At 50.1% G+C, this 25,000-nt stretch overlaps 2 protein-coding genes across 3 annotated transcripts; one reads left to right on the top strand and one right to left on the bottom strand.

Moving 5' to 3' along the window:
- The first annotated feature begins 2 nt into the window (after positions 1 to 2).
- On the top strand, positions 3 to 17,265 carry PRPF4 (pre-mRNA processing factor 4). 2 transcript variants are annotated; one of them, XM_037879439.2, is made up of 14 exons: positions 3 to 135; positions 3,908 to 4,085; positions 6,267 to 6,453; positions 6,690 to 6,777; positions 7,746 to 7,825; positions 8,124 to 8,217; positions 9,848 to 9,942; positions 11,724 to 11,782; positions 12,220 to 12,343; positions 13,686 to 13,775; positions 16,144 to 16,266; positions 16,415 to 16,522; positions 16,612 to 16,730; positions 16,973 to 17,265. In XM_037879439.2, the coding sequence occupies exons 1-14, from the start codon at positions 52 to 54 to the stop codon at positions 17,164 to 17,166; spliced, it is 1,623 nt and encodes a 540-aa protein (XP_037735367.1). In that variant the 5' UTR covers positions 3 to 51; the 3' UTR covers positions 17,167 to 17,265. The 2 variants fall into 2 exon arrangements, with proteins under 2 accessions (XP_037735367.1, XP_037735368.1); XM_037879440.2 differs by lacking the exons at positions 3 to 135; positions 3,908 to 4,085; positions 7,746 to 7,825 and having other exon boundaries at positions 6,311 to 6,453.
- Positions 17,266 to 20,615: 3,350 nt separating this feature from the next.
- Positions 20,616 to 23,811, bottom strand: LOC102943805 (E3 ubiquitin-protein ligase RNF183). Its single transcript, XM_037879441.2, has 2 exons — positions 23,470 to 23,811; positions 20,616 to 22,152 (listed from the first exon to the last, which is right to left on the bottom strand). The coding sequence occupies exon 2, from the start codon at positions 22,082 to 22,084 to the stop codon at positions 21,497 to 21,499; it is 588 nt and encodes a 195-aa protein (XP_037735369.1). The 5' UTR covers positions 22,085 to 22,152; positions 23,470 to 23,811; the 3' UTR covers positions 20,616 to 21,496.
- Positions 23,812 to 25,000: the final 1,189 nt, after the last annotated feature.

Genomic DNA, 25,000 nt, shown 5'->3' with positions numbered 1-25,000 from the left:
GTGAGGCCCGGGCCGGCCCGCTGCCCAGGTTTCCCTCCCGTCCCGAGCAGCATGGCCTCCTCGCGGGCCCCCGCCATGCGTCTCGTCCCGGGGCGGGCCCCGCTTCCCCAGCCAGGCCCGGCTCCATCCCCGCGGGTAGGGTCTCGCCCGGGCGCTCCGAGGGCGTTGGGGGGCCGCTGCGCACCCCCCGGTGTCGCTCCGACAGGCCGAGCAGGCGGCGGCGGGCGGGCCGTGCCTGGGGACAGCCCCGCCCCGGGCCTCGCGCGGGCCGCCGGCCAGGCCCGGGGAGAGCCGTGGGGGGGGGGGCGCGCCCGGTGTAGGGGAAGGGGCTGTGCCGTAGCCTCCGGCGGGCAGGCGAGCGAGCTCCGGGGCAGGCCAGGGCAGAGAGCAAGGGTGTGTGGTGGGCCCCTTGGGGCATCCCTCACGGAGGGCAGAGGCAAGGTAATTAACTCTGCGTTTCCTGGTTGTCAGAAGTCGGAGTTTTGCTGAGCCTGATGTTTTGGAGGAAACCGGATTGAAATGGGCAGCCGTAGCTCTGTGTGAACGAAGCTCTTTGGCAGCGAATGTTACTTTTTTAAACATAAAGGGAAATGTTGGTGTTCGGAGTAAGGGCACGTCTGTACTGCCCACAGTACAGCGCGGCCGAGCTGTGACATGGGCAGTGTAATCACGCGTTATCGCCGGGGGGAGCTCTTCCAGTGATTAAAAAGAACACCCCGAACGAGTGGTGGTAGTTTTGTTGCTGGGAGCGTGGCTCCTGGCGATCAAGAGTTGTCTGTACTGGCGCTTTTCAGCACTAAAACTTTTGTCGTTCAAGGTGGTGTTTTTTCACACCCCTGGACGACAAGTTTTAGCGCTGAAAATGGCAGTGTACGCAGCCTTAGGGATCATTTGGGAAGTTGTAGTTATTTAGGTTGGCAGCTGAGACACTACTGTGGCTAGGTAACAGTGAGAATACCTAGATCTCAAAGCACTTTATCCTCATTGTACAGATGGGGAAACAGAGGCATAAAGAGGTGTAGTGACTTGGGGCTTGTCTACGCTGTGACGTTGTCGACAAAACTTTTGTCTTACACGGGTACTTAAAAAAGCCCCCCGCCGTGAAAGACAAAAGTTTTGCCGATGCAAGTGGCAGTGTGAGCATGGATTTGTCGAAAAAGCTAACGCCGCTTATGGGGCTGGAAGTATTTTGTCGGCAAAAGTGTCAAGAAAGTACCGAAAAAGAATGTTTACCACATGCTGACTTTTAGCGACAAGGCTGTGTCCACACAGCCTTGTCACTAAAAGCTGCGTGGTGTAGACAAGTCCTTGGAAGGGGTTCTACATCTCCATCTCCAGCATAGGAGGCTCAGAGAGGTGTGTGGAGAGGCCCATTGAGCTCACTGTGATGTACTCATGTGAAGAGGAATGCCCCATGGAGCCTGAAACAATAGCTCTGAGATGTGTATCTGTTCATCTGAAGTCTGGTCTACACTAGGGAATTAAGTCAGCATAACTATGTTGCTCAGGGGTGAGAAAAATCCACACCCCTGAGCAACATAGTTAAATGGACCTAACTCCTGATGTAGACTGTGCTAGGTCAACAGGAGAGTTCTCCTCTGGGTTTAGCTACCACCTCTCAGGGCAGTGGATTACTTGTGCCGGTGGGAGAACCCGTTCCATCAGAGAAGGGCACGTCTTCACTGAAGCACTACGGCTGCAGCTGTGCTGCTGCAGCAGGTTGTGTTGACGTGCCCTGAGTCAGTGTTCTCATCCCTTTTCGCCAGTCTTGAGGGCCTGTGACACATGTCAAGCATCTGTTCTCAGCTCCTCACCCCATCTCTCAGCAGTGTGTTCTTGGGGCATGTTCCTAGCATGCCTGTTCTCAGCTCCCCACCTAGAGGGGCAAGGCTTCCCTGGATGCCAGCTCACATGGGGGAGCAGAGAGTGGAGTCTGGGGCTCAGATACCCCCAGATCCCTGTACACATGGAAGGAGAGAAAATGGGAGGTGTCCCCTGCCCCAATCTCTTCCCCATATTTCCGTATCATCCATCCCTTATCACCCATACCCATTTGTTCCCCTGTCCTTAATCCCCTCTCTTTTTGCTCCTGCCCCAAAGCCCTCTCCCACACTGCTTCTCCACCCTTTAATTCCCCGCATCCCAGGAGGCATTTGCCTGTGTAATTTATGTTATTTTCAAAAATAGTGTGAGCACCTTCTGAATTTTCTGCTGTGCTCAGATTACATTTCCCCAAAATGAAAAAAACAAAACACCCCTTGACAGAGGCAGATTGTAGCCACATTCTTACGTTTCATTTTCAGCTTTCTACCAATGGCTGGGTTTGAATTTCCAGTGCATGGGGGTTGCTCAAGTACATGGTTGTAACGTTTCCTTTTGACCCACTCAGGTCCTGTGCTTACTGTCTGTTTAGCAAACCTCTTGGGCACATGCACAGCGTAATCCAGTGTGTGCTAGTCTCATGCCCATCTGTAGGCCTAACTCTTTTTCAAATACCATTTTCACTTTGGTCCACCAAAGGCTTAATAAGAGCCATACACTAACTGGGAAAAATGTCAAGTAACTGGGACCATTTAGGGCACTCTTATTCCAGAATAGTAGCATCTAAACATGGAGTTATGCCAAAGATGTTATGAGATCATTGGAAATGGATCCTTTACATAGGGAATAGAATGTTATAATCTAGTAACTGGTTGGTTTGACCTTTGTGTATATTTTGGAAAAACTGGGGAGTATGGTGGGGTAGGGTGTCAGTGGAATGTGTTATAAAGGGGAAGGAACTTACTGAATCCCTCAGCTTCACAGCTACGTTTTCCAACAGTCTGGGGTCTTTTTGCTTTTGGAGGTCTTAATTATTTGTAGGGAGTGTAATTTTGTTGTGCATATTAGCTGGACTCCATTGAAAAACGTTGTCAGTCTTAAAGGTGACCAGCAAATAGTCTTGTACCCTTTTTGCTTCTATCTAATGGATAAAGAAGGGAAGAAAGGGTTTTTAAGTTTGTTTTTCCTGCTTGTTTTCTACAGGAGAAATTAAGGACCTGTCTATACTAAAAGATTCTCTGATGGAGAACTTGTGAAATGATGGCAATTGTAATGTCATCATGATGACATCAGAAGATCAGAGAAGGTTCAGCTGTAAAGTGGAGAAGGGATTACTGTTTAAAATTTTTCTTCTGTTTACTTTTAGTAAAACTTATTTAGCTTCTAAGGCTAAGTAATGTTTTGAATAGTGAAATTCCCTGTGAAAGATTCAGATCCTTCCTCCTTTCAGTTAGAGTATTAAGAGCTTGCACCAAACATGCCTTATATCACCCAGAGGTCCTCAAGCAAAGCTAGAGAAGAGCAGACTCTACATTTTAAGGGCTTGTCTCTACATGGAGTTATTCAGCAATATCTCTGTGTGTATCCTCATATTCTGGAGCATGAGTGTGTTGTTCTGGTTTAGCTGAATCGAGAGGAGCAAGGTGGCACTCTTATTTCAGAATAAGAGCATCCACGCAGGGAGTTAATTGGAAATAGTTGATGCTGTTTAAATTTGCACCTACCTTAATCAAAATTAACTTTCAAGTGTAGCCCCAAAGGAAGAAACTAGCAGGAAAAAAAATGGTTAAAGAAAGCCTGAAAGGATTTTTGTTAACATCATAAAGAAGCAGAAAAGATCACAAGTCCAGTTTTTTAAAAACTCCTTTGCAGCTAACTCTTCTTTAACACAGTTTTGCTGGGGAATAGTCTCAATGTTCAAGTGAACCTTTTATATATAATTTCGGGGCTTCTCACCTGGATGACGTCATTAACTCTTTCTCACTGGGGGATGCTGTCTCACGTAGCTGAAGAGATTGCTGAATTGCTGCTTTGTAGCCAGATAAATATAAAATGAGTCTTTTGAAATCCTGCCTTTATTCTCCAGGCAACAAAAAACAAGCTCTCAGAGGACAGTGATGCTCCCCCACCCAAGAGATCCCATATCTTCTACGGCAGTTTGGAGGAGAAGGAAAGGGAACGTCTTGCCAAAGGAGAATCAGGGCTGCTGGGAAGAGATAGAGTGAAAGCTGCGATTGAGGCAGGCAATATTAACATAACCAGCGGTAAGAGTGCACTCTGCGTAACACCCTCTTCTTGTTTGGGCCCTGTGAAATCTGCATTAACAAGAACACAGACAGAATGAAAACATTAACGTGGAATCCTGCTCTCCCTGGTACTAAGGCAGCTGCAGGACGCCGTCAGGGAGGGCTGCATGGCTGAGCTAGGTACAGCCGCACTTAGGAGAGTCAAGGTGCTCCCGATTGGGAGCCCCCTGATCTGCTATGGTGTGTGCCGGGGGGGGGGGGGGGGGGGGGGGGGGGAGGGGAGGGAAGGCAGGCACACAGATGTCAGGTTGTCCCCCTCCCCCTGCTGGTATACCCAGTCTCAGCTGGGGTGGGGGGACAAAGGGGCACCTGTCTGCACCAGCCTCTGGCTCAGCCTGGCTGCTGTCTGAACAAATGTTCAGTCTGGTGAGTGCACTGCTTAAAGAGACAGCGTGCAGACATACTCCCCTAATACACACGCTGTCTCACTCCCCTAACACACACGCACTTCTGTGGACTTCTTGTGTTACTGTTCAGCAATGTCAGATTGGTCATATTACTGAGTGCTACTTTAAAAGGTGATTTAAAATGTGTCACTTTTACCACATACTGTATTTTTGCAGGATGTTTTGTTTAAATTGTAGGAATTTTTTTTTTTAAATCCGCTTGTTAGAGAGCTTATTCCTTCACTCTCCCACTTCCCTGGTCCTTCTCGCATGAACAGAGAGCAACAATACCCGAAGTCCGAAGGTGCAAACAATTCGATGTTTATTGGGGTGAACTTCCAGCAAGCTTAAATACAAGTTCCTTTTCCTTATTTTCGAATCCCAACTTACTTCCTGTTTGCCCCTAATTTATATAGTAATATTCTTAGCTATACCTTAACCAGTCATTCTACTGAAATTTAACTAACCAATCCTAACATATTGTAACATGATTAGCTAACCAATTATATCCCACCACCTTAATTAGATTACACCCAGCAAAATTAATTATACAGCAGACAGAAACAATCACAGAACCAGACAGAGATTATACAGACAAACAATAGCAAAGTGGGAACTCTAATGACAAAACAATACAGAAGTGAGGATTTCACATCCCAGCTATTGATAAGTGAGTTCTTGCCAGACAGGATGCTATCAAACTAAGTTTCCTTTTACATTTTCTAGGCACTTCCCTTTCTCTGGAGGTGATAGGAATTATCAGGACAGGATTGTATTCAGGACAGGATTGTAGTCCTAACAGCCCAATAGCACCTTCTTTCAATGTGACTAGTTTGGAATGTGAGGATGTGACTGTTCGCTTCCTGGCTTATGGCTGCCTCTGCTGCTTAGCCAAAGGCCTTAGCCTAAGAACAGGGCCTCAAACTGTCACAGTAAGAGAAGGCCCTTACACCAGCAGACAGTGATTTTGATTCTTTCTTTTATACCTCTAGAACTAGCCAAGTGATAAGAATACCCCTAAATTCTTAAAGTACAGGCCTTTACAGACAGGCCTGAATATCTATATCCTAACACCGCTTTTCCCATTGCAATCCAATTCTGAACATTTTTATGCATTCATAGTAAGGCTACTTAATTATTGTCAGTGTATCAAACAATCTTGATTTAAAAACCCCGCATAAAGATTTTTAGCTGACTTTGAGACGTTTATAAGGATAATGAGTCTTTGTTTAGGTTTGAATATTGGCCAAAGTTGTAGATGCTCAAACTTTGCCCAGCTGAAAGGCATGGAGGGCCTATGAAATCCACATTAACAAGAACACAGACGGAATCAAAACAATAACATGGAATTCCCTCTCTCGCTCCCGGCTGTGGCCCCAGGGCTGGAGAAGAGTGAATTAATTTTTTAAAAATAAATCCAAAAATCCACAAAAATAAAATGGATTTCATAGGACCCTAGGCATGCTGGCAGCTTGCCAGAAGCCTGAGGGTTGCACTTAATCAGCTGCTGCTCTTTAATACAGAGGTTGGGCCTGCTGAGACTAGAAGTTCTAGTATCCAATGCTTCATCTTGATTTGAGCAGAGTGTCTGGAGGAACGTGGCCATTGCTGGTACCAAATATCCCTGCTTTAAATGGCTGTGAGAATCATTTTTAAATTATGTATAGCTTTTAGTTGTTAGAATTGTCCAAACCTTTGCTGCTTTAATTTCATTTGTTGTTGTTTTAATCTGATGGCTCTGTTTCTGGCGTAGGTGAGGTCTTTGATCTTGAAGACCACATAAGTGAGCGTCAGGCAGAAGTGTTGGCTGAGTTTGAGCGCAGGAAGCGTGCCAGGCAGATCAACGTTTCCACGGATGACTCTGAAGTCAAGGCGTGCCTACGAGCACTTGGGGAGCCCATCACGCTCTTCGGAGAGGGGCCTGCAGAACGGAGAGAAAGGTGCTGTGCCGAGCCCTTTGTGTGGCTGATAGTGGTAATCACCCCCACCCCACTCAAATCCCCTGTCAAATTCCTTGAGGTGTTGAGTGCAGCGAGTATTGTTGTCCTGTGAGTCTTCATGGTGATGTAGGAGTTGAGGGGAGGAGACAGTGAAAGAAACTGACCATTTCTCCTGGCCAAGATTATCTAGAACTCACTGAGTGAATAGGATTAACTTTTGATGCATCTCATTACAGACTGAGAAATATCCTCTCGGTGGTTGGCACAGACGCCTTAAAAAAGACCAAGAAAGATGATGAAAAATCTAAGAAATCCAAAGAAGAGGTAAAATCTCCCATTCTTGGTGTTTGCTGGCTGTTAATGCAGAGAGGAGGAGACTTCTTGACAGCCTATTTGGCAGCCTGTATTATTTCCAGGCCTCTGTCCTGGTGGATTCTTGTTTCAATAGAGGGTCTGATAATATGAATTCACTCCACGCATCATCCCTTCCTGCCACTGCTGCCCATTTGAAAAAGCCTGTTGCTTCCACTTTTATAACCTATTGAATCAGGGGTGTCAAATTTGTTGTGTAGAGAGGGCTGCATTCCACTTTTAGTTATTGTCCAGGAGCCAGAAGTGTAGATGTAGGGCTCCATGCCCGTCTCCTTCCACAGCTGAACACTTGCTGCTGGCAATGAGAGGACTGCATGAAGAGCAAGGCCAGAATATGTCTTTTTAGAGTAATTAACCTTTTAGTTACTATTATTATTAAGTACTTTATTGCCACATTCAGTGTCTTTTAGTGGGCAAATATCCCCTTGCCCCACCCACTTTGAGCCATCACACCACTATTTCTGCCTTTCTCCACCCTCCTTTCTCTCCCTCTTAATTTTGTTTTTCCTTTGTTCTTCTCTCTGCATTTTCTTCCTTGCAGCAACTCTCACTTCCCACCCCCTGGACTTCCTTCCCCTTTCCGTCTGCTAAAATAATTAGTTATGCAGTGGTTAAATGAAAAGCTGAGACTGTGCAATCTGAACATGGCACGTGGGTTGTGTAAACATCTCAGACAAGCCAAATCTGGTCCATGAGACAGTATGTGTGACATATCTGCCTTAAACCCTTCTCTAGGGATAGTAGAATCACACTAATCCACACTTTATAAACCCCCGAAAATAGCTGCTTCCCACTCTCAGCACAGATTTACCAGCAGATGCTGCAGTGGCATTCTGGTACCATGGTGATGGATGTAATGTAGGGCACCAAATAGAATAGTGACATCACTCAAACTGTTTCTGGGTTGGTTTGTTTTTTAGTATCAGCAAACTTGGTACCATGAAGGGCCTAACAGCCTGAAAACAGCTAGGTTGTGGATCGCCAACTACTCACTCCCCAGGTAAGGAACCAGGTTACAAATTGAAAACAGTGGGAGAAGACATAAGCTGTTATAAGGAGCAGCAGACTTGTTAAACCAAGCTAATGATTGCCCTGTGGTGGGCAAAGCTGGGAGCTTGAGAACAGGGGACTCATAGCTGTGGTTGGAGCCAGGCATAAGGGACTATGGGGTTGTATACATAATGAGTAGCGCTGGCAATAGCCTAGCTTTGAGACCAGGAAGGGGAGGACAGGACCTGTGTCAACCCTAGAGCAGGGGGATGTGAGGTCTAATCACTCTAATTTTGCTCATTCCACAGGGCAACGAAGCGGCTGGAAGAAGCCCGTCTGTACAAAGAGATTCCAGAGGCGACCAGGACATCCCAGAAGCAAGAACTGCACAAATCCCTGAGGGTAAGGAGTGGTTTCATCTCTGATCGTAAGTGATCAGCAAGAGGTGGCTCTACCAGAGCAAAGCTTCCAGACCTAGAGTGACTTCCCAGCTGCGTGTTACGCTCCAAGCCCTGTCTAGCATGCTCTGCCCCTTCTCTGATTGTGTGACCAGGCTGGGCCTTGAACCTAAAATGGCCCTGTCCCGTCAGTGATTCAGAGGTCAGGGCTTGGGTTTAATTCTTAGAGCCCTGCACGGATACAAATTTATATCTCAAACAGGAGACGCAGACAACTGCATGGAAGGGATGGGGGCAGGGCGGGGGTGATATAGCCCTGCCAGAGGACCTGCCAGCATGGGGCACTGGCTCCTGGGAGCAGGGGCCCTACATTCTGCTCCTTTCCCCACTGCAGTTCCTGGGAGAGCCCTGCAGTTCCACCGATACCGATTTATAGCTGCGGATATCCGCATCCATGGATATAAATTTGTATCCGCGCAGCTCTGTTAATCCTCTGCCTGCAGGGCAAAGGGATGGAGACGCTTCTGCATGAGTAGCCTGTGACGATAAAGAAACTGCCTGGGCTTGTCACTGGCTTGCTCAGCAGGGAAGAGGGATCATGGTTTTTTTAAAGATTATTCTCTCATCTGCTTCCTTGGCACCTGGGAGTCTTAAACCAATTGAAAAAACCAACACGGTAACAATTGTTTCAGAATGAGTCAATGAACCCCCCTCTCCCCTGCTGTTAAAATGGAGCTGGAAGCCAATTCAGAGCTTAAAAGAGCATTCTCACACTGTGCTCTAAAGCCAGTAATATTCTACCTAATACCTCCAGAGGGGGGCAGCTTTAGATGGGTGGACTCTTTCCTGAGAGCACCCTGGCACCAGCTCTGGTGAAATCAATGGTGATTACACCTGGTATGGAGGAGAAGAGGGGCCCAGACCACATAGGGCTCTCTGGATCAGAACTAACACTTTGAAGTGCACCTTCAAACATATCCAGCAGTGCAGGGCCCAGTAAGCTGAGAGCCAAGTAGTGCCATTAGACAGAACTAGCTCTCAGCACTTAGGCCTGATCTACATTACAAATTAGGTCGATGTAAGGCAGCTTATGCTGATCTAACTTTAAGTGTCTACACTAAAATGTAGCTCCCACTGATGTAAGTCGCCTACTACATTGATTTAATAACACCACCTCCGTGAGAGGCGTAGCACTTAGGTCAATGTAGTTAGGGTGACACTGTGTCCACATAGACACTGCATTACTTACATCACCTTTTGGCTGTCAGCCCCACCCTGTGCAGGGCTCACAGCTGTCAGTGCCCCACAATGTCTTGGTGGAAGTGCTCCTGGTGAGGACGCACAGCACAGACAGAAGGAACATAGTGTGGACGTGAACCACCACTTTAATTACTGCAGTGGCTGTACATCGACTTAAGTCAACTTAATTTTGTAGTATAGACCTGCCCTACAGTAGAATGGGTCTGCTGCATGGAGGTAGCATGGGGCTGGGGCAGTTCACCTCTTTGCAGAGGGACTTGGTGAAGGCCTCTGTTCTCTTTGCTTGGGTGTGTTGCTTGAATGGCCTCCTTAAAAGGGGAGGCTCTTTCTGGTTTCTGCTGTTTTAAGTCAGAGTTGTCTTTGTGTCTTTGCAGTCCTTGAATAATTTCTGCAGTCAGATTGGGGATGACCGCCCGATATCTTACTGCCATTTCAGTCCCAATTCCAAACTCCTGGCTACAGCCTGTTGGTCAGTTTCCTTTTACAATACTTTTTGGGAGGGGAGGGGTGAGAAGGATGTGGCAGAGTCCTGGGGGATTTATTCTTGGGGGAATTCTGTGCCAAATTTTTTTAAAATTGCGAACAATATTTTAATATTCTGCATATTTTTTGTCAAATTAACACAATATAATCATGCGAACTTTCAATTATTTTGGTAATTTATTTCAAAATACCTTTCAGCAAGTGTCTGTAACAATATAGACAACAAAAAAGATTCAGGAAATGTTTTTTTGACAAATAGATCCCTTACTAGGCATATTAATACAGAACTCTGAGTAATGATTCCTTTAAACTATAATACAGAAATGTATTTTCCGTACCCCACAGAAGCAGTGAGAAGGCTTTGGGGAGACAGGGGTAATGGAGGAGCTGAGGGAGAGGGAAATAATTGCTGGGAAGCAGCCTGGGAGCGAACCCAGAGGGTTGTTGGGTGTTGGTGGGAGAACTATGGAATAGGATTTTTTGGGGGGGCAGGGATTGTTAGGGAGCATCCCCATGTAGACCCTGACTGACCCCTAGCCTCTCCCATTGAGTCAAGTACATCTGCCCTATCCCCGTGTGTCCCTGCACCCCAACTTCCCATTTAGCCAGGCATATCTGCACATGTCCCAATGTGGTCCTGTACCTCCTTGTCCCTATGTGGCCCTGCACCTTCATTCAGCCAGCCATAGCTGCCCCTGTCTCTATGTATCCCTAGACCCTCAATCCCATTCAGCCCCTGGCTCAATGTCACCCCACTAGCTCCTGTGCCCCTGCCCCAGTCTGCCTCCCGCACTAACTCTTCTGAACCCCATTGTGTGGTACCACCCCCAGCATCCCCATGTGCCCTGCTCTGTCCATCCCCCATCATATCCCGTGCCTTCTCACCTGGACCTGCGGGGCAGGGCGCTGTGAGGAAGGCAGCCTCTGGCCCCTCCCTCTCCATGGCTGGCTGCTCCAGCCACGGAGTCAGGTGCCCTCTTTTCTGGCACCACATCAGCCCCTGTAATTTCAGTGTGACCTCTCTCACAGCTTCCCTTTGACACCTCGTCAGAATCCATTATTCTGCAGGGCGGGGAAAGACTGCGGTGGACATTAATTCTGCGCTTGCACAGTGGTGCCAAATTCCCCCAGGAGTAGGGATTTGAGATCTCAGTAAGGCTTATACCTGCTTTTCTAAACCCTGCCTTCACCCCATTCTAGTTCCTAGCAAGGGTTTGGAGCATCTGTTCCTCTTATAGCAAGGTCACAAAGCATTCCCGGCAGCTTCATTTCATGCCCTCGCTTTTCCCTTCTGTGCCTCAGGCCCTCACCCCTCTGCCCAGCCCTTCAGTGTGTGGTTTGTGGGATCATGTCATGCTCTAGTGGCTGCACCACAAAGAGGATCTGAGCCTGCAGTTTACACACACACACAAAACACTGAGTGGCACATTCCACCTCTACATTGGAGGTGGCTCTTCTTGCATTGGCTAAGAGGCGCTGCAGAGCAGTGAGAACTGTCCCCTCTCCTACTGGTTGAGCCCTTAACCCACAATCACTCCTCAAGGGAGGAGACTTCTCATCTGTTCAGTGGACTGCCTGCCAAAGACCCCTCTAACCCGTCAGGGATCAGTCTTGTGGGATTTAAGTCAGTGTTCACCAGTATTTTAGTCACTGCAGTAGCCCCACACTCTGTTTTCTTAGTTCGTTTTTGAACTGTGCTCTTGGAGTTCACACTCCCTCCTGTGCTGTGACAGTGTGACTCTGACCATGTTTCTTTGTGTTCAACAGGAGTGGCCTGTGCAAGCTCTGGTCTGTGCCTGACTGCAATCTTGTTCATACTTTACGAGGTAGAGGTGCTTTTGCTGAAGCAAGCTCTTTGCTAAGTACCTTGTTCCCCTCAGAGTCCGCTTATAATGTAAACCATTGCTATTTGGCTAAAGATGTTTTGGGAACTGGATTCTTTGTGAGTGACTCTCCGCAACTTTCACCAGTAATGGAGAGGGGATGAGAGGGGGCCATGAGCTCACTGTTTGTTGCTGGTCATTGAAATTGGTGGGTTTTTTTCCTAGTCTGCTGTGCTTAGCCAGATGTCCAAGTCCCTGGCTAGTTCACAGTGAGGAAGAGTCCTGGGGTTCCATGTCCAATAAGCCAGAACTTGGTTGCACAATTCCGACCCGATAAAACCTGTTGTCAGAAGAGCTGATGGGGGGAAGCAGAGATCATCCAGCAGAGCATGCAGTCTTTTGACTTTCTCTTTCTCTCTCTCATCCCCACCCCTGCCAAGGGCACAACACCAACGTAGGAGCAATAGTGTTCCATCCCCAGGCTACTGTCTCCCTGGACAAGAAGGACGTGAACCTGGCCTCTTGTGCAGCTGATGGCTCTGTCAAACTCTGGAGCCTTGAAAGGTCAGAATGATACTGGACAGTTGCAGTATTGTTGATTTTGTTTTATTGGGCACTTAGCGCCTTTATGCAAACACGTCCTGTTCTTCCTTGTACCTAACAGCTGGATATGAGAATTCAGCAGCGTCCATGGGAGTCTCTTCTGCTCTCTCTCCACACCCATTTGTCTTTTACATGATTTGGGGCAGGGGAGTCCTCTGCTGAGGATCAGAAAAGTCTGCCTGATGACTTGCTGCTTGACAGTGGAGCCCAGTTTTGGGTAATGGACTTTGTTCTAAGTGCTGCTGAGGTCTTAAAACCCTGCACTGGCAGTTCAGTGTTTCACCGTAGTCTTCTGCCAGGAGAAAATTCCCAGCTGCAGGTGCTAAGGAGTTAACTTTTCACATTGCCTGGGCTCTCAGCTAAAACCAGTATCAGGAGAGGAATGGACCAAATGTACCACCTTGCTACTGAAGAGTCATTTGTTGGGATCAGAAGCAGGAGCTGAACACCACTGCATGGAGTTAGCTGTCATCGAAAGCCATGTCCAGCCTTCAGTCTGGCAAGAATAAAACTACGAGGAATGCAGGATATTGACATCTGGCTTGTTTTAAAAGCAAAGCCCTACAGTGTGTCTCTGCATGAGACACAGGGGGCTTTGAGGGCCTCAGCTCCTTCCAATTAGCTCTTAGGGATGATTTTTAATTGCCTCTGGCATGGCAGCAGTAAATTTGCACCCGGGGAGATGTAGTTATTTGTCCCATGTGGACATGGAGATGGTTATCTCTTTAATTGGCCTGTTTGGATGAATGCTTTTCTTTCTGATACTCTTTCAAACCTCTTAGTGGCTGCTGGGCTGGTGAGTGTAATTATGGCAGAACTGTTACCAGCCCATTCATGACCACCATGTGACTCCTTCTGCATGGCTGGTGTCATGTCTTCCCATCACTGTACTGATTCTGGGCAACTGGGATGGTGATAACTGCTGCTCCTCTCTGCCATGTTCAGATTTCGTGTCCATTGTTTATTATTCTCTGTATTACCGTAGCATCTAGGAGGTGCTGTACAGCCACAGACAAGATAGTCCCTGCCCCAGGGAGCTCAGTCATTTAACAGTGTTATTGTTTATGTTGCTGCTGCTATTTTAATTACAAAGCACCTGAAAACAATAGGCGCTTCTAACATTCTAATTAATTCTCTCTTGGGGCGACCCTTCTCTTGGGTGTTTCTAGCCCTGGACACACACTCATGTGCATACAGGTTTTTGTCAGTCATGTTGCTGTGTGACCCTAGTGGCTGCAGTAGTGCAGGTGAGGCCTGTCCTCCCTGGAGAGAATGCGTAACACCATTGGTTTGTTTCTTTCAGTGATGAACCGGTGGCAGATATCGAGGGCCACACAATGAGAGTGGCACGAGTGATGTGGCATCCCTCCGGGAGGTTCCTGGGCACCACGTGGTATGTGGCGTTGATTTACCGTACTCAGGGAGCTAAGCTTTTGCTCTTAAATTATAGGAACAAATAGGAGCTGCTGTATGTCTGCAGAGCGGGGTTGGCAAACTGATTGCCAAAGTAAGGGGGCACATCTCACCTCAAACTGTCCAACAGAGGTCACACCCAGCCATTTTTTGCAATAAGCCACAGGTTACTGCAGGCTGGGGCCTTAAAAGGGCAGGACCCTGGACAGACCTCCATTCTCTTCCCTTCCAGAGAGACCCTGTTGGTCTCCAAGTGGGTATAAAGTACAAGCTGTCAGAATAATATTTATCCCTGTGGAATAACCACTTCCTGCCTTTTGGGATGTGCCAACTGTCAAAGCCTTGTTGTCGAGCCGTGCCATCAGCTCACTGCTCACAGCTGCTCGTGGTTAACACTGATTTTGGTCAGTAGAAAGCATGAGTAAATAAGTGTTGGAATACAGGTTCTCCTGCAAATGGGCTTGGGCAGGGGGTGGAGCAGATCCTATTGAGTCACTGTTAAGACCCAGATACCCTGAGGGCAGAGGGTCTGGTCTACCCTGAAACCCAGCCGTACACATAGTTCAAATATATCTGAAATGCGGCTCCAGAAGGAGCCACAGACCCTGCTGCTTAGTGGAATCTCTTTGAAATACCCCCAGGGAGAACAGTAATAATCCTCATGAGTCAGTGACCCCACTCTCCGCTTCTCTTCCTTCCATTCCAGTTCCAGGGGCTCTCCAAACTCTGTTCCCTGCTTTGTGTCTTGCATCTGTAACTGGCAGGTTATAACGTACTTTTCCTGGGTCTTTAAACCATCACCTGACTCTTTGTTTAAATGGGGACTCACCTTCCCCTCTCCTCAAACTATGCATAGATGTTAAAAATAATGCCTCTCTCCCAACAGCCCCGTAAGTAAATATCTGCCAATCTTCCCAGAGCACTGGGTGCCAAAGTTCACATGCTCTTCGGAAATCTGCCAGTCAGTTCCCCTTGGAACCGAAATGATGCAAACTGGCATCTTGTCAGTATGACTAACTGCCTTACCTGGAGAAACAAATTCTTACTCAGGTGCCGTCTCTTGCATCTTTCAGCCCCCTGCTAGGAAACCTGCCTGTGGAGTGAAAGCTGGGCACAGTGAGCTGTAGGAGAGCATCTGACAGTGTGGGGCAAATGCAATTCTCCATGTGTGGGCAGTGAATACACATCTTTGCTCTGCTCTCTGAGGCTTGTAGTAGGAAGGGGGCCTGAAACATAAGCCCTTATGTCAGAGGCCTGGTATGAGGCCTGAGGCCTGGGCTAAAGTAGCGTTCAAAACTTTGCTGATATAAAGCAAAATCGGGCTGTGAACTAGAGACAGGCCCTGCTCACAGAATCTGTCAAGAACAGGGCTGATATTGCAAAAACACACACTCCTAAGAGGTGCTAGGCACAGAGCATTCACACAAACACATTCCAGAAGGGTGGTACCAGAACACCTCGATGCCAACACATTCCCGAAAGATAACAGGAACACACTGACCCATCGTAAAGATAAGGTCAGGATGACAGTGTGATGGATAGAGATGTACAAGGTGATGGGTGGTAACTGGCTTTGTCAGAGTGTGTCAACTAACACACTGCCCCTCTGACATAGTAACTTGTTTGTATTGATGTATAAAAGATATCTCAGAGTGAGTGTCTTTGGCTGGCCTGCGGACAATGGAAAGTCCCACCATTAACTGAGCTAGTCCATTGCAATGGGCATACATGTGTTAGTGTACCTGTAACAATTGAGTCAGGGAATTAGGACCACGTTGACAATAAACCTGACCAAGTGCCTTCGCTATGAACCTAGTCTGTGGATTTATTGGGCAGTCTGATTGGAGCCTCCTATGTGGGCTTTCTGGCCAGAGTCAGTACAGCACACAGAAAGAACACACACGCAGCCAAACATCTGACCACAAGGCTGACTTGTCCCAGCGGCACTACCGCAGGCCTGCGTGTGCTACTGCATTTATACCACACTGGGCACTCAGTAGTGAAACGTTCATTTTATTGGCAGGATCTGTGCTCTCTTTGGTGGCTGGCCAGCTGGCTGCCGTTGTCATGTGGCACTCGGGAAGCGTCCTCTTCCCCAGCACATTGCAGGGACACTGCAGAACACTGAGGATTTCTCAGTGTCATCAGGGTGACGAGGCTCGTTCCTAGTCATCCCACGCTGTGCGGCAGATGAGGTTCTGGGTTGACCAGCAGTGATGTGCTAATGAAGCAGTTATTATCTGTGTGTGTTTCTAACCGTGTCTGAGCACCCCCATACCTTGTCGTCTGGGCCAAGGTTAGACTTCTGAAAAATACACTGAGTTGGGCACATGGCTTTGTTTCTCCAGCTATGATCACTCCTGGCGCCTCTGGGACCTGCAAGCTCAAGAGGAGATTCTCCATCAGGAGGGGCACAGCAAGGGGGTCTATGACATCGCCTTCCACATTGATGGCTCTCTTGCTGGGACTGGGTAAGATTTACATTGAACCTTAGCAAGGTTGTCGCTCAGGATCAGGTGCCCTCTTGCTGGGCTGGGTGTGTTGCTGAAGATTAGCGTTTGGGCTAGTGACCACACTTGTGTGTTTAAGAAGTGTCAATGCTGAGTTTTCTTTCCCCAGTGGCATGGATGCCTTTGGTCGGGTGTGGGATCTGCGTACTGGGCGCTGTATCATGTTCCTGGAGGGCCACCTGAAGGAAATCTATGGGATTAATTTCTCCCCGAATGGGTAAGGAGGGAGCTGGCATGGTGCAGCTGGGGCTCTGGGAGCATGAACTCCAACTGAGACCAGTGTGTTCTTCCTTCTCCCCATGGCAGATATCACATAGCGACTGGCAGTGGAGACAACACGTGCAAAGTGTGGGACCTCCGCCAGAGGAAGTGTGTCTACACCATACCTGCCCACCAGAACCTGGTGACCGGAGTGAAGTTTGAACGTAAGTATCTCCCCTCCCACACCTCGGTTTGCTTAGCAACACTTCCTCCTAATTCCCTGGCCTGATGTGGCTGGGATGGCAGTATGTGCAACAAAACTGCAGAACAATCAGTGCTGGTAACAGCCAGAAATCCCAAAACTCAACTGACTGCTCTCCAGAATCTGCAATCTGGTGTTGGCAATCTGTTTTCTGCTGCTGTTTCTACATGCGAACCTCACCTCTTCCCCTCTCCTTCACTGCAGCTACGCATGGTAACTTCCTGCTCACCGGCGCTTATGATAACACAGCCAAGATCTGGACTCACCCAGGCTGGTCCCCTCTGAAAACGCTGGCTGGCCACGAGGGAAAAGTAATGGGACTGGATATCTCCTCAGATGGGCAGCTAATAGCAACATGCTCATATGACAGAACCTTCAAGCTGTGGATGGCAGAGTAGCTCCGAGCTGCCAGTGACCCGGGACAGGGAGCATCACAGACTGGGCTGTTCCTGGCTTTTTTTTTTTTTTTTTAAATATAAAATCAACTGTTGCATCAACTACAATGGTGGCTGGAGTTGCTGGCTGGCATCGGCTTCCCCATGGTGCCGGCGTGTCCCCTGTGCTGGGAGTTGGCCAAAGTCAGGGTTGGGCTGGGCTCCTGGAGTGATGCTGGAACCTCACTGTATAGGATTTGCTTTGTAGAATCTCTGCCCCCTGCCTCTGGGGAGAAATTCTGGTGTGAGCCATCTGCTCTTCCTCCCCTCCATCATGGGCTTTACTCTCTTTGTTATACCTGTTTGTATCTACCCACACCCCCTTCAGATGCATTGTGCCGTAAAGCCCATCGGTTGGTATCACCCTCGAGATCAGTTTTGTAGGAGACTTTCCCCAGCCATGGAGTCTGAATGATCTTGCTTTTGGCAAAGAGCCAGCTGCTTCAGTCATTTAAATATGGCACATTGGTTCTCCTAGCGCAGAGACTGGATCTCTGCAGAATGTGGAAGCCCATGCCCCCTTGGGCATCTGCTCTGGGTGAATTTTAAGCACGGGAAGAGGAGGGAGTTTCTCTTGATGCAAAATGAGGCTTGAACTGCCCAAGATCCCCTTCCCCCTCTCTGATACTTCAGCGTATTAAAACACAAACACTTTCAAATCACATGGACTTCTCCAGCTTAAGCTGCCTGCAAGTCTCTGCTGAGCCAGTGCGTACAGAGGTGTCAGTTACAGCTTTGATGCTAGTTTGTTTCACTTTAAGGTTCTTGCTCTAGCCACACACTATAGAAATCATAGAATATCAGGGTTGGAAGGGACCTCAGGAGGTCATCTAGTCCAACTCCCTGCTCAAAGCAGGACCAAGCCCTAATTTTTGCCCCAGATCCCTAAATGGCCCCCTCAAGGATTGAACTCACAACCCTGGGTTTAGCAGGCCAATGCTCAAGCCACTGAGCTATCCCTCCCCGCACAGAGAACTATAGAGAACATTCACTTTCTCAAATCTTTCCAGGGAAGTTTTGCAGGTGCCTATTTCTAAGAAACCTGTTGTGACCTCAGTGTCTGCTCGTTTTGGTTGTGCTGGAGCTGTGCCGGGGAGGGGCCTAAAGCATCTGTGACCAGCCACAGCTGTGCACCCAGGAAGCATCACAGGGGGCATCAAGCCAGCTGTTGTCCCTCTTCTCTCCCTACACTTGGCTCAGCGATATGAAAACCTTACATGCAGCAGTGTATGTACGTGGGAGAGTGGATGGGTGATACAGGGTTGCTCATTCTCAGTTGCACCCTTCCCTGTGTTTTGTTTGTATGCACGAACCAATGCATTAAACAGGGCGAGGGAGATAGGAGAGTTCCAAACATGCAGATAGCCGTGCAGTGTGGAACAGCTGTCTGTTGTGGGCTGTCTCTAAAAAGTGCCCCCAGCAAGGGAGAAGCAGCTTCATCTTCTCCCATTCCTTTCAAGAGTAGCTGTGCATACCCGCAGCAGAGTAGTTCTTCACCACCACCAATTCCCTAAGTGCTGTGGGGGATCATGGTTAGTGAAAAAGAATGAAATGGGACCCTTTTGGCTGAGAAAGTGGGGTTACTCCTTGTCTCTCTAGCTGACTACATGAAGCATCTGGTCTCACCTGCTCTTTGTCCCATCACCCCTAATTCATTAGTGAGAGGGTTTCCCCTGAGGAAACAATGGCAGCTGACCAATGCCCAGTGCATAGTCTGCTAGGAGTGGCCATCTTTCCAGCCCGGGGGGTTGCAGTGGCAACATAATGGCCAAAGTGCAGCACAGACTTTGCACATAAACCCAAAACAAATCCTACCATAATCCCAGCCTGTACAATGACCTTCACTGGGGTCCCCACCTCCAGCCAGCCCTGGCCTGGAGACACCACTTGAAATGTCCCGTGAGCTATCCAGTGCAATTTGCTCTTTTAAGATCTAACTCTACTAAGCAACCAATGTTTGGTCTTCTGGACAGTACCTTAAAGCAGGTTATACTGTAGTTTACAGGCAAATAGAAATCACTTGATTGAGCTCCGCAGCAAGACCTCATTTGGCTGAGTTCCCTGCAGCTACCCAGCCCTGTCCCTCCTCTGGGTTGCACCAGCTACAGTGACCTTAGAGGTGCCCGCAGAAGGAGCTGCTGCTGGAACAGGCTGAGATCTAGCTGGACTCTGACCTAGCAGGTTTTGCTTTACTAAACAAATGTAGCCACCTGCCTTCTGAAAGCATGGAATTCATTGCAGAGAGGCCCATGACAGCTCTCAGATGGTAACAACTGGATCCAGAGCAGCAGCCTGCACTCCTGAAGCCATCCAGTCCCTTATAGTTTCCTTAGTGACTCCAGCTTCTCCAGTTTTCTCTCCTCCTCCTGCCCTCACCCCATCCATCAGGCTGTCATTCCCCGCACAGGAGTCCAGACTTGTCAGTCTCTAGCAGAAGGGATGGGTCCCATCATCATGTTACGTGCCCCCTTTCTCACACCAACAGGAAGTGCCTGCTATGACGGAGACTTGAGCCACCAATGGGGCTTCCCAAAGGGGTGGTGGGGTACAGCCTGCAGGAAGAAGGAAGCTCCACCTCTTCTCCATGACACTGCGGCCCAAGGCCTTTCCTGATGGCTGAACAAACGTTAAAAGTGGGTCCCTTTCCTTCCCCAGTTGTGGCAGTTGAATTCCAGCATTGCTGCAAGTATGTTCCTACCTCTCGGATTGCAGCTCCCACCACTCAAAGGCAGCCACCTCTGAGGTGAAACACACCTACTGCATGACAGCACACAGTAACCCTCCCCAACAATCTGGGGAAGGACATGAGGCCAAACTTCCATAACTCTTACTGCAGGAAGCAGAATATAATTATCCACGTGGCCAGTGGCTACCACACCTGCTCTTTATTGACTCACCTTCTAAAGACAGCACCTCCAGAACACTGGTTGAGTGCGGATGCAAAGGGAAGAGACCCCTGACTGGCTCATGGCTATTGCTTCCTTAAAGGTCTCCCATCCACATTAGAAAGGCCCAGGGCTGCTCAGTTTGGCTAAAGCACAACTTATGATGGGCTGATGGAGCAAATGTTAAAGAAACAAAGCTGCTCAGGCTGCCTAGATACCGAGCATTCCTGGGGACTAATGCAGTTACCCACAGTGAGCGTACCATGCAGTTCCTGCTAGCTGCCAGCCAGGTACACAATGGGGAACACTGTCACTGCTATTGAGCCCATCTAGGTGCAGAATAGGCACAGCTGAGGAATCACATGTCAGCGTGAACCTGGGGGGTTGGAACAACCTTCCCCATGCTGCCCCTTCAAACAAAGCTGCTGCAATCTGAGCCCACTCGCCTAATCTGGAGGCAGGAGAAGGAAACAGGACAGACACTGCTGCTTTCTCTGTTCAAAACAGGCAATCCGTGTCCGCCCCATGGAAATGGAAACCGTTCACATTTATTTTCTTGCCTCTAGAAAAGAAAGTGAGGTTGAGGGGTGAGAGCAGAGGAGAAGCTCGGACCCTGGCATAGGAGCTGTATGTGTTTGATTGTAAACAACACAACAAAAAAGTGCAACAATTAGCTCAAAAAGACAAAAGATGAAATTTCTTGCAGGTCTTTGCTGTGGGTCAGGGGTCTGCTTATCCAGCAGATGGAAACAGCGCTGCCCCCCCCCCGTGAGGACCTTTGGCACAACAGATGGTGTCAGTCTGTGGACATGAATGTCCTGGCCTGCATGTTGTCCTTGGTGGCACCCAGATCCATGGTATTATCCCAGGAGAGACAAGAAGATGAGTCACAGGAGAGCCTCTGGAAATCTTCACTGTTTCCATAAGATTCTGGCTCATTCCTCTTGGGCTGGGGTTTGCAGCATCCCCTCCTCTTGGGTCATGACCATCCAGTATAATGGCCTTGTTGCCCACTATTATGAGCATCTGTATTCCCGAAGCGCCTTGGCACTCATGTCCCGTAGTGCCTTGGCCCCAGACCCCATGACAGGCAGCAAAGAGCTTCAGCTGATGGGGCAGTTCCTGAACGCCATCCAGGTTCTGCTTCTCTTGGTGCACATCGCTCAGCGTGGCTGCTGGGGAGCCCCCAGGCCTTTGGATGCAGCCAGGCCACTAGCATGACTGGGTGTATCACTGAGAAGAGATCAGGAAAAAAGTTCATTAGCCAGAGGCTGCAGTGATGGCCCTGGAGGGTGCAGAGAGGGTTAAGAGGCCCAGAGCAGATGCAAAGTGGCTGATGTCGCCTGGGACATTTTGCTGTCTGAGAAGACGTTGAGCTCTGGGCTCCAGTTATGGGGCTTGCCAAGCCCTCAGCCTATGCCCCACAGGAACTGCTTGGTCCAGAAGATGGAGAAGATGAGCAGCAGCGTCACAGTGAGGATGATGGCCATCAGGTAGGCGAAGATGCGGAACTGGGGGTTGCGTATGCACTGCCGAAGGGAAGAGCGGCTGGGGATGGAGGTCGGCCTAGGGGAAGCCTGGGAGCTACCTAGCCTGGGCCCTGGATCTGTTCCCAGGTTGAGGGTATAAACCCTGGGCTGGCGCAGGAAGTACCGTGATTTCTGCTCATCCTTTAAGCACAGCTGCCGGCCCTCCAGGATGATATGGTTGGGCTCCAGTTTGAGCAGCCGCAGGACATCCGAGTTGGTGGGCAGCTCGGTGATGGGCTGGTTGGAGGGGAGCACTGTGGGATGGCGGCAGAGTGGGCATTGCAGCCGGTTGCGGGCAGGGGACACCAGGCTCAGGTGTGCCAGGCACTCGATGCAAAAGGAGTGCTGGCACTCCAGGAGCTTTGGGGTGCGGAAGGTGTTGTTGAAGGGGTTCCAGCAAACCGGGCAGTCTGCCTCTGACTCCCCGCACAGCCCTTCTGACATGGTCTCAGTGGGGCAAGGTGCCATCCCCAGCTGCTGCACCCATGAAGCCCATTTGCTGTGAGGGTTGCAGGAAAGATGATCCCACCAGCTGCCTGGAACAACACAAAAGGCCCAGTAACAATGCATCCCTCTGCACCCCAGTGAGCTGCTAATCTCCCCAGGCACGTATACCCTGCTCAGGACAGGACAAGATGAGCTGGGCAGCAGGGCAGGGGCTGATCCAGCCACACACTGCAAGGACCCCGGGAAGGGGAGAATCGGTACAGGTAACAGGTCAGTCCGACCAGCAGCGAAATCCCTTGAGGCAGTGAAGAACCTGACCCCAGGCAGGGAGCTGGATGGTTGCTACAGGGAACTGAACATGAAAACCATGCTCCCAGTGGCCTGGTAAAAGTGACAGCAAGAGAGATGCTGCGCAGGCTCCAATGTGATCTGATGGGCTTTCAAACAGATGGGAGAAGCCATGAAGCCATTATGCCAGGCTCTTCCTCCCAGCGACTTCAGCTTGGAACTCAGACAAATCCTCTGGTGATTGTGAACTCGGAGGTCTGGCCCGTTCAGGTGGCATTAAAGCTGTCTCTCAGATGGCCCACAGCCATCATGGGCCTTAGCGGGGAATGCAGCTAACCCTGATACAGAATGTCCTGGGGAACCCTTAATGCAGGACTGATGCGTTCAATCAGCCCAGGAAACCGGGGAACACGGGCTGCTGTGTTGTGGGCAAAGGCCAGGCTGGAGCACGCCCAAGATGTCTACCCCAATAGCAGCAGAGGCCCCTGTCAGGATCAGGCCCTGAGCAAATATACCCAGAAGCAGGTCTGGCCTTCCCCCAAAGATGCCCTCAAGCCAGAGCAACAAACACATTTCAAAGAAAATCCAAGTGTTTGTCATTGCATAGAGGTCTCAGCCTCTTGTTGGAGAAGGTAGAAAGATGCTCTGGTTACCAACCCCCTCATCAATGCAGGGTCAGCATAATGCCCTGGGCCCTTCCCACTGGGGGAGGGGCTCAGATCAAGAGCACAAGGGGGCACCAGGCTGCTAGTTCTGCCTGACAAACACTTGGATCCAGCAGGCCACATCTGTTCAATGCGTACAGCACCCAAATCGAGGGTCCGTTGGGAGTCAGTGCTGGGCTCCCAGCCTGGGCGTTGGAGAGACGCCCTAGCCAGGGCGGTCTGGGCATGGTCTGCTGAATGGCGACAGTGCAGAGGGGCACCCTGAGAGCAGCGCCTGGCACTAGCACAAAAGCACCACTCAGGAGGGCTCCTGACTGATTGCCAAGAATCAGCACTACCCCCGCCCCGGACAAACAACCAGCCACGGCACAGCAAGGAAACACACCTGGCTGTGCTACAGAAAGCTCCCTCCCAGCTGCCCTTGGGGAACCAGAGGCTGCAGGGGACACTTACTTTCACAAAGGGGGCCCGGTATCACAGCTGAACGCCGGCACCATTGCTAAGCAGGAACCCCTGGCAGGGGGCACAGGGCAGCAGGGCTCTCCTCCTGCCCCTCAGAGAGGCTAGCAAACATGCCCTGTGCAATAATCCTCGCCCTTCATCCTCCTCTGCAGTCTGCATCTGCCTGCTCCTCGCTTGCAGCCACACACCATGGCTTAGCAGTGGGCAGGGCCAGCAGTGGCCTCGACAAACAGGTTTCTAGTGGAGAGAAGAGGGAGGGGAAAATAGCCATCCATGAACTAGCTGCTCCTGAGAAGGCTGCAACTGATTTCCATGGAGCAGCACACAGGGCACTGAGCTCCAAGGGGCTGGCAGTGGCTGTTGTTTACAGAGTGCACCTGGCACCGGAGAGAGGCGCGGGCAGGGGAGGGGATAAAAATACCAACAGGAGGGAATTAGGTCATGTGCATCAGCTTCCACCCCCAGAGCAGGCCCGGGCAGCTCAGGGTTGAGGCTCACCTGGTGGGTCAGGAGGGAAAGCCCTTCTGTCTAGGGCTGCTGGGCCCCACACACCAGCTCACAGACAGCACCCCATGGATAGACAGGCGGCCTGCTTGCAGCCTCAGTGCAGAGGGGATGGGCCAGATAAGCCATGAGGCCAACCCCCTTTTCTTCTGAGGCTCGTGGGATGGCACTGGAAGAGGCCAGTGCTTAAAATGGGTGGGAGGGTGTCTAGCCTAATGCAAGAGCAGCAGCTTTGTTAAGAGAGTGCTTAAAGTTCACCCCACCAGGGACATGGGACGCCGGCGGCAGACTAGGATCACACAGGATGTGGCAGCCTGGGGTCACATGGGACGTGGCGGGGTCATATGGGACGTGGAAGCCTGGGGTCACATGGGACTTGGCGGGGTCATATGGGACGTGGCAGCCTGGGGTCACATGGGACGTGGCGGGGTCATATGGGACGTGGCAGCCTGGGGTCATATGGGACGTGGCAGCCTGGGGTCACTTGGGTCGTGGCGGGGTCATATGGGACGTGGCAGCCTGGGGTCACATGGGACGTGGCGGGGTCATATGGGACGTGGCAGCCTGGGGTCACTTGGGACGTGGCGGGGTCATATGGGACTTGGCAGCCTGGGGTCACATGGAATGCCAGCAGCCAGCCAAGGTCACACGGGACACTGGTGGCAGACCAGGACACTGAACATGGCTCTTCCTGAATCCTAAGCTAGAGCCCTAAGCACTGTGCCATCCTGCCTCCCCTTTGTGCCAGTAACCATCCTAGCCCGTCTCCCTTCCCCCAGCTCACTGAAATGCACTGATCCCCACTGCCCCTGCCCCCCACCCCGGCCTCTCCTCCAACACTGCTTCCCTCGGCCTCGTTCACCCCAGGCCCTGCTTCTGCTCTAGCACCTGCCCATTCAAAAGAGGCAAAACCACCCGACAGAGCAACATAGACACACTGGATTCCTTGGGGCAACAGGGCAGCACTACCTGTCCCCATCCCCATCCCTTCCAGGCTCTGTTGTGCCTGTCTGACTTA

The sequence above is a fragment of the Chelonia mydas genome, chromosome 16, assembly GCF_015237465.2.
Source record: "Chelonia mydas isolate rCheMyd1 chromosome 16, rCheMyd1.pri.v2, whole genome shotgun sequence".
NCBI lineage: Eukaryota > Metazoa > Chordata > Testudines > Cheloniidae > Chelonia > Chelonia mydas.
Note: the sequence above shows the minus strand (reverse complement) of the source record. Positions and strands in the feature narration are given on the sequence as shown.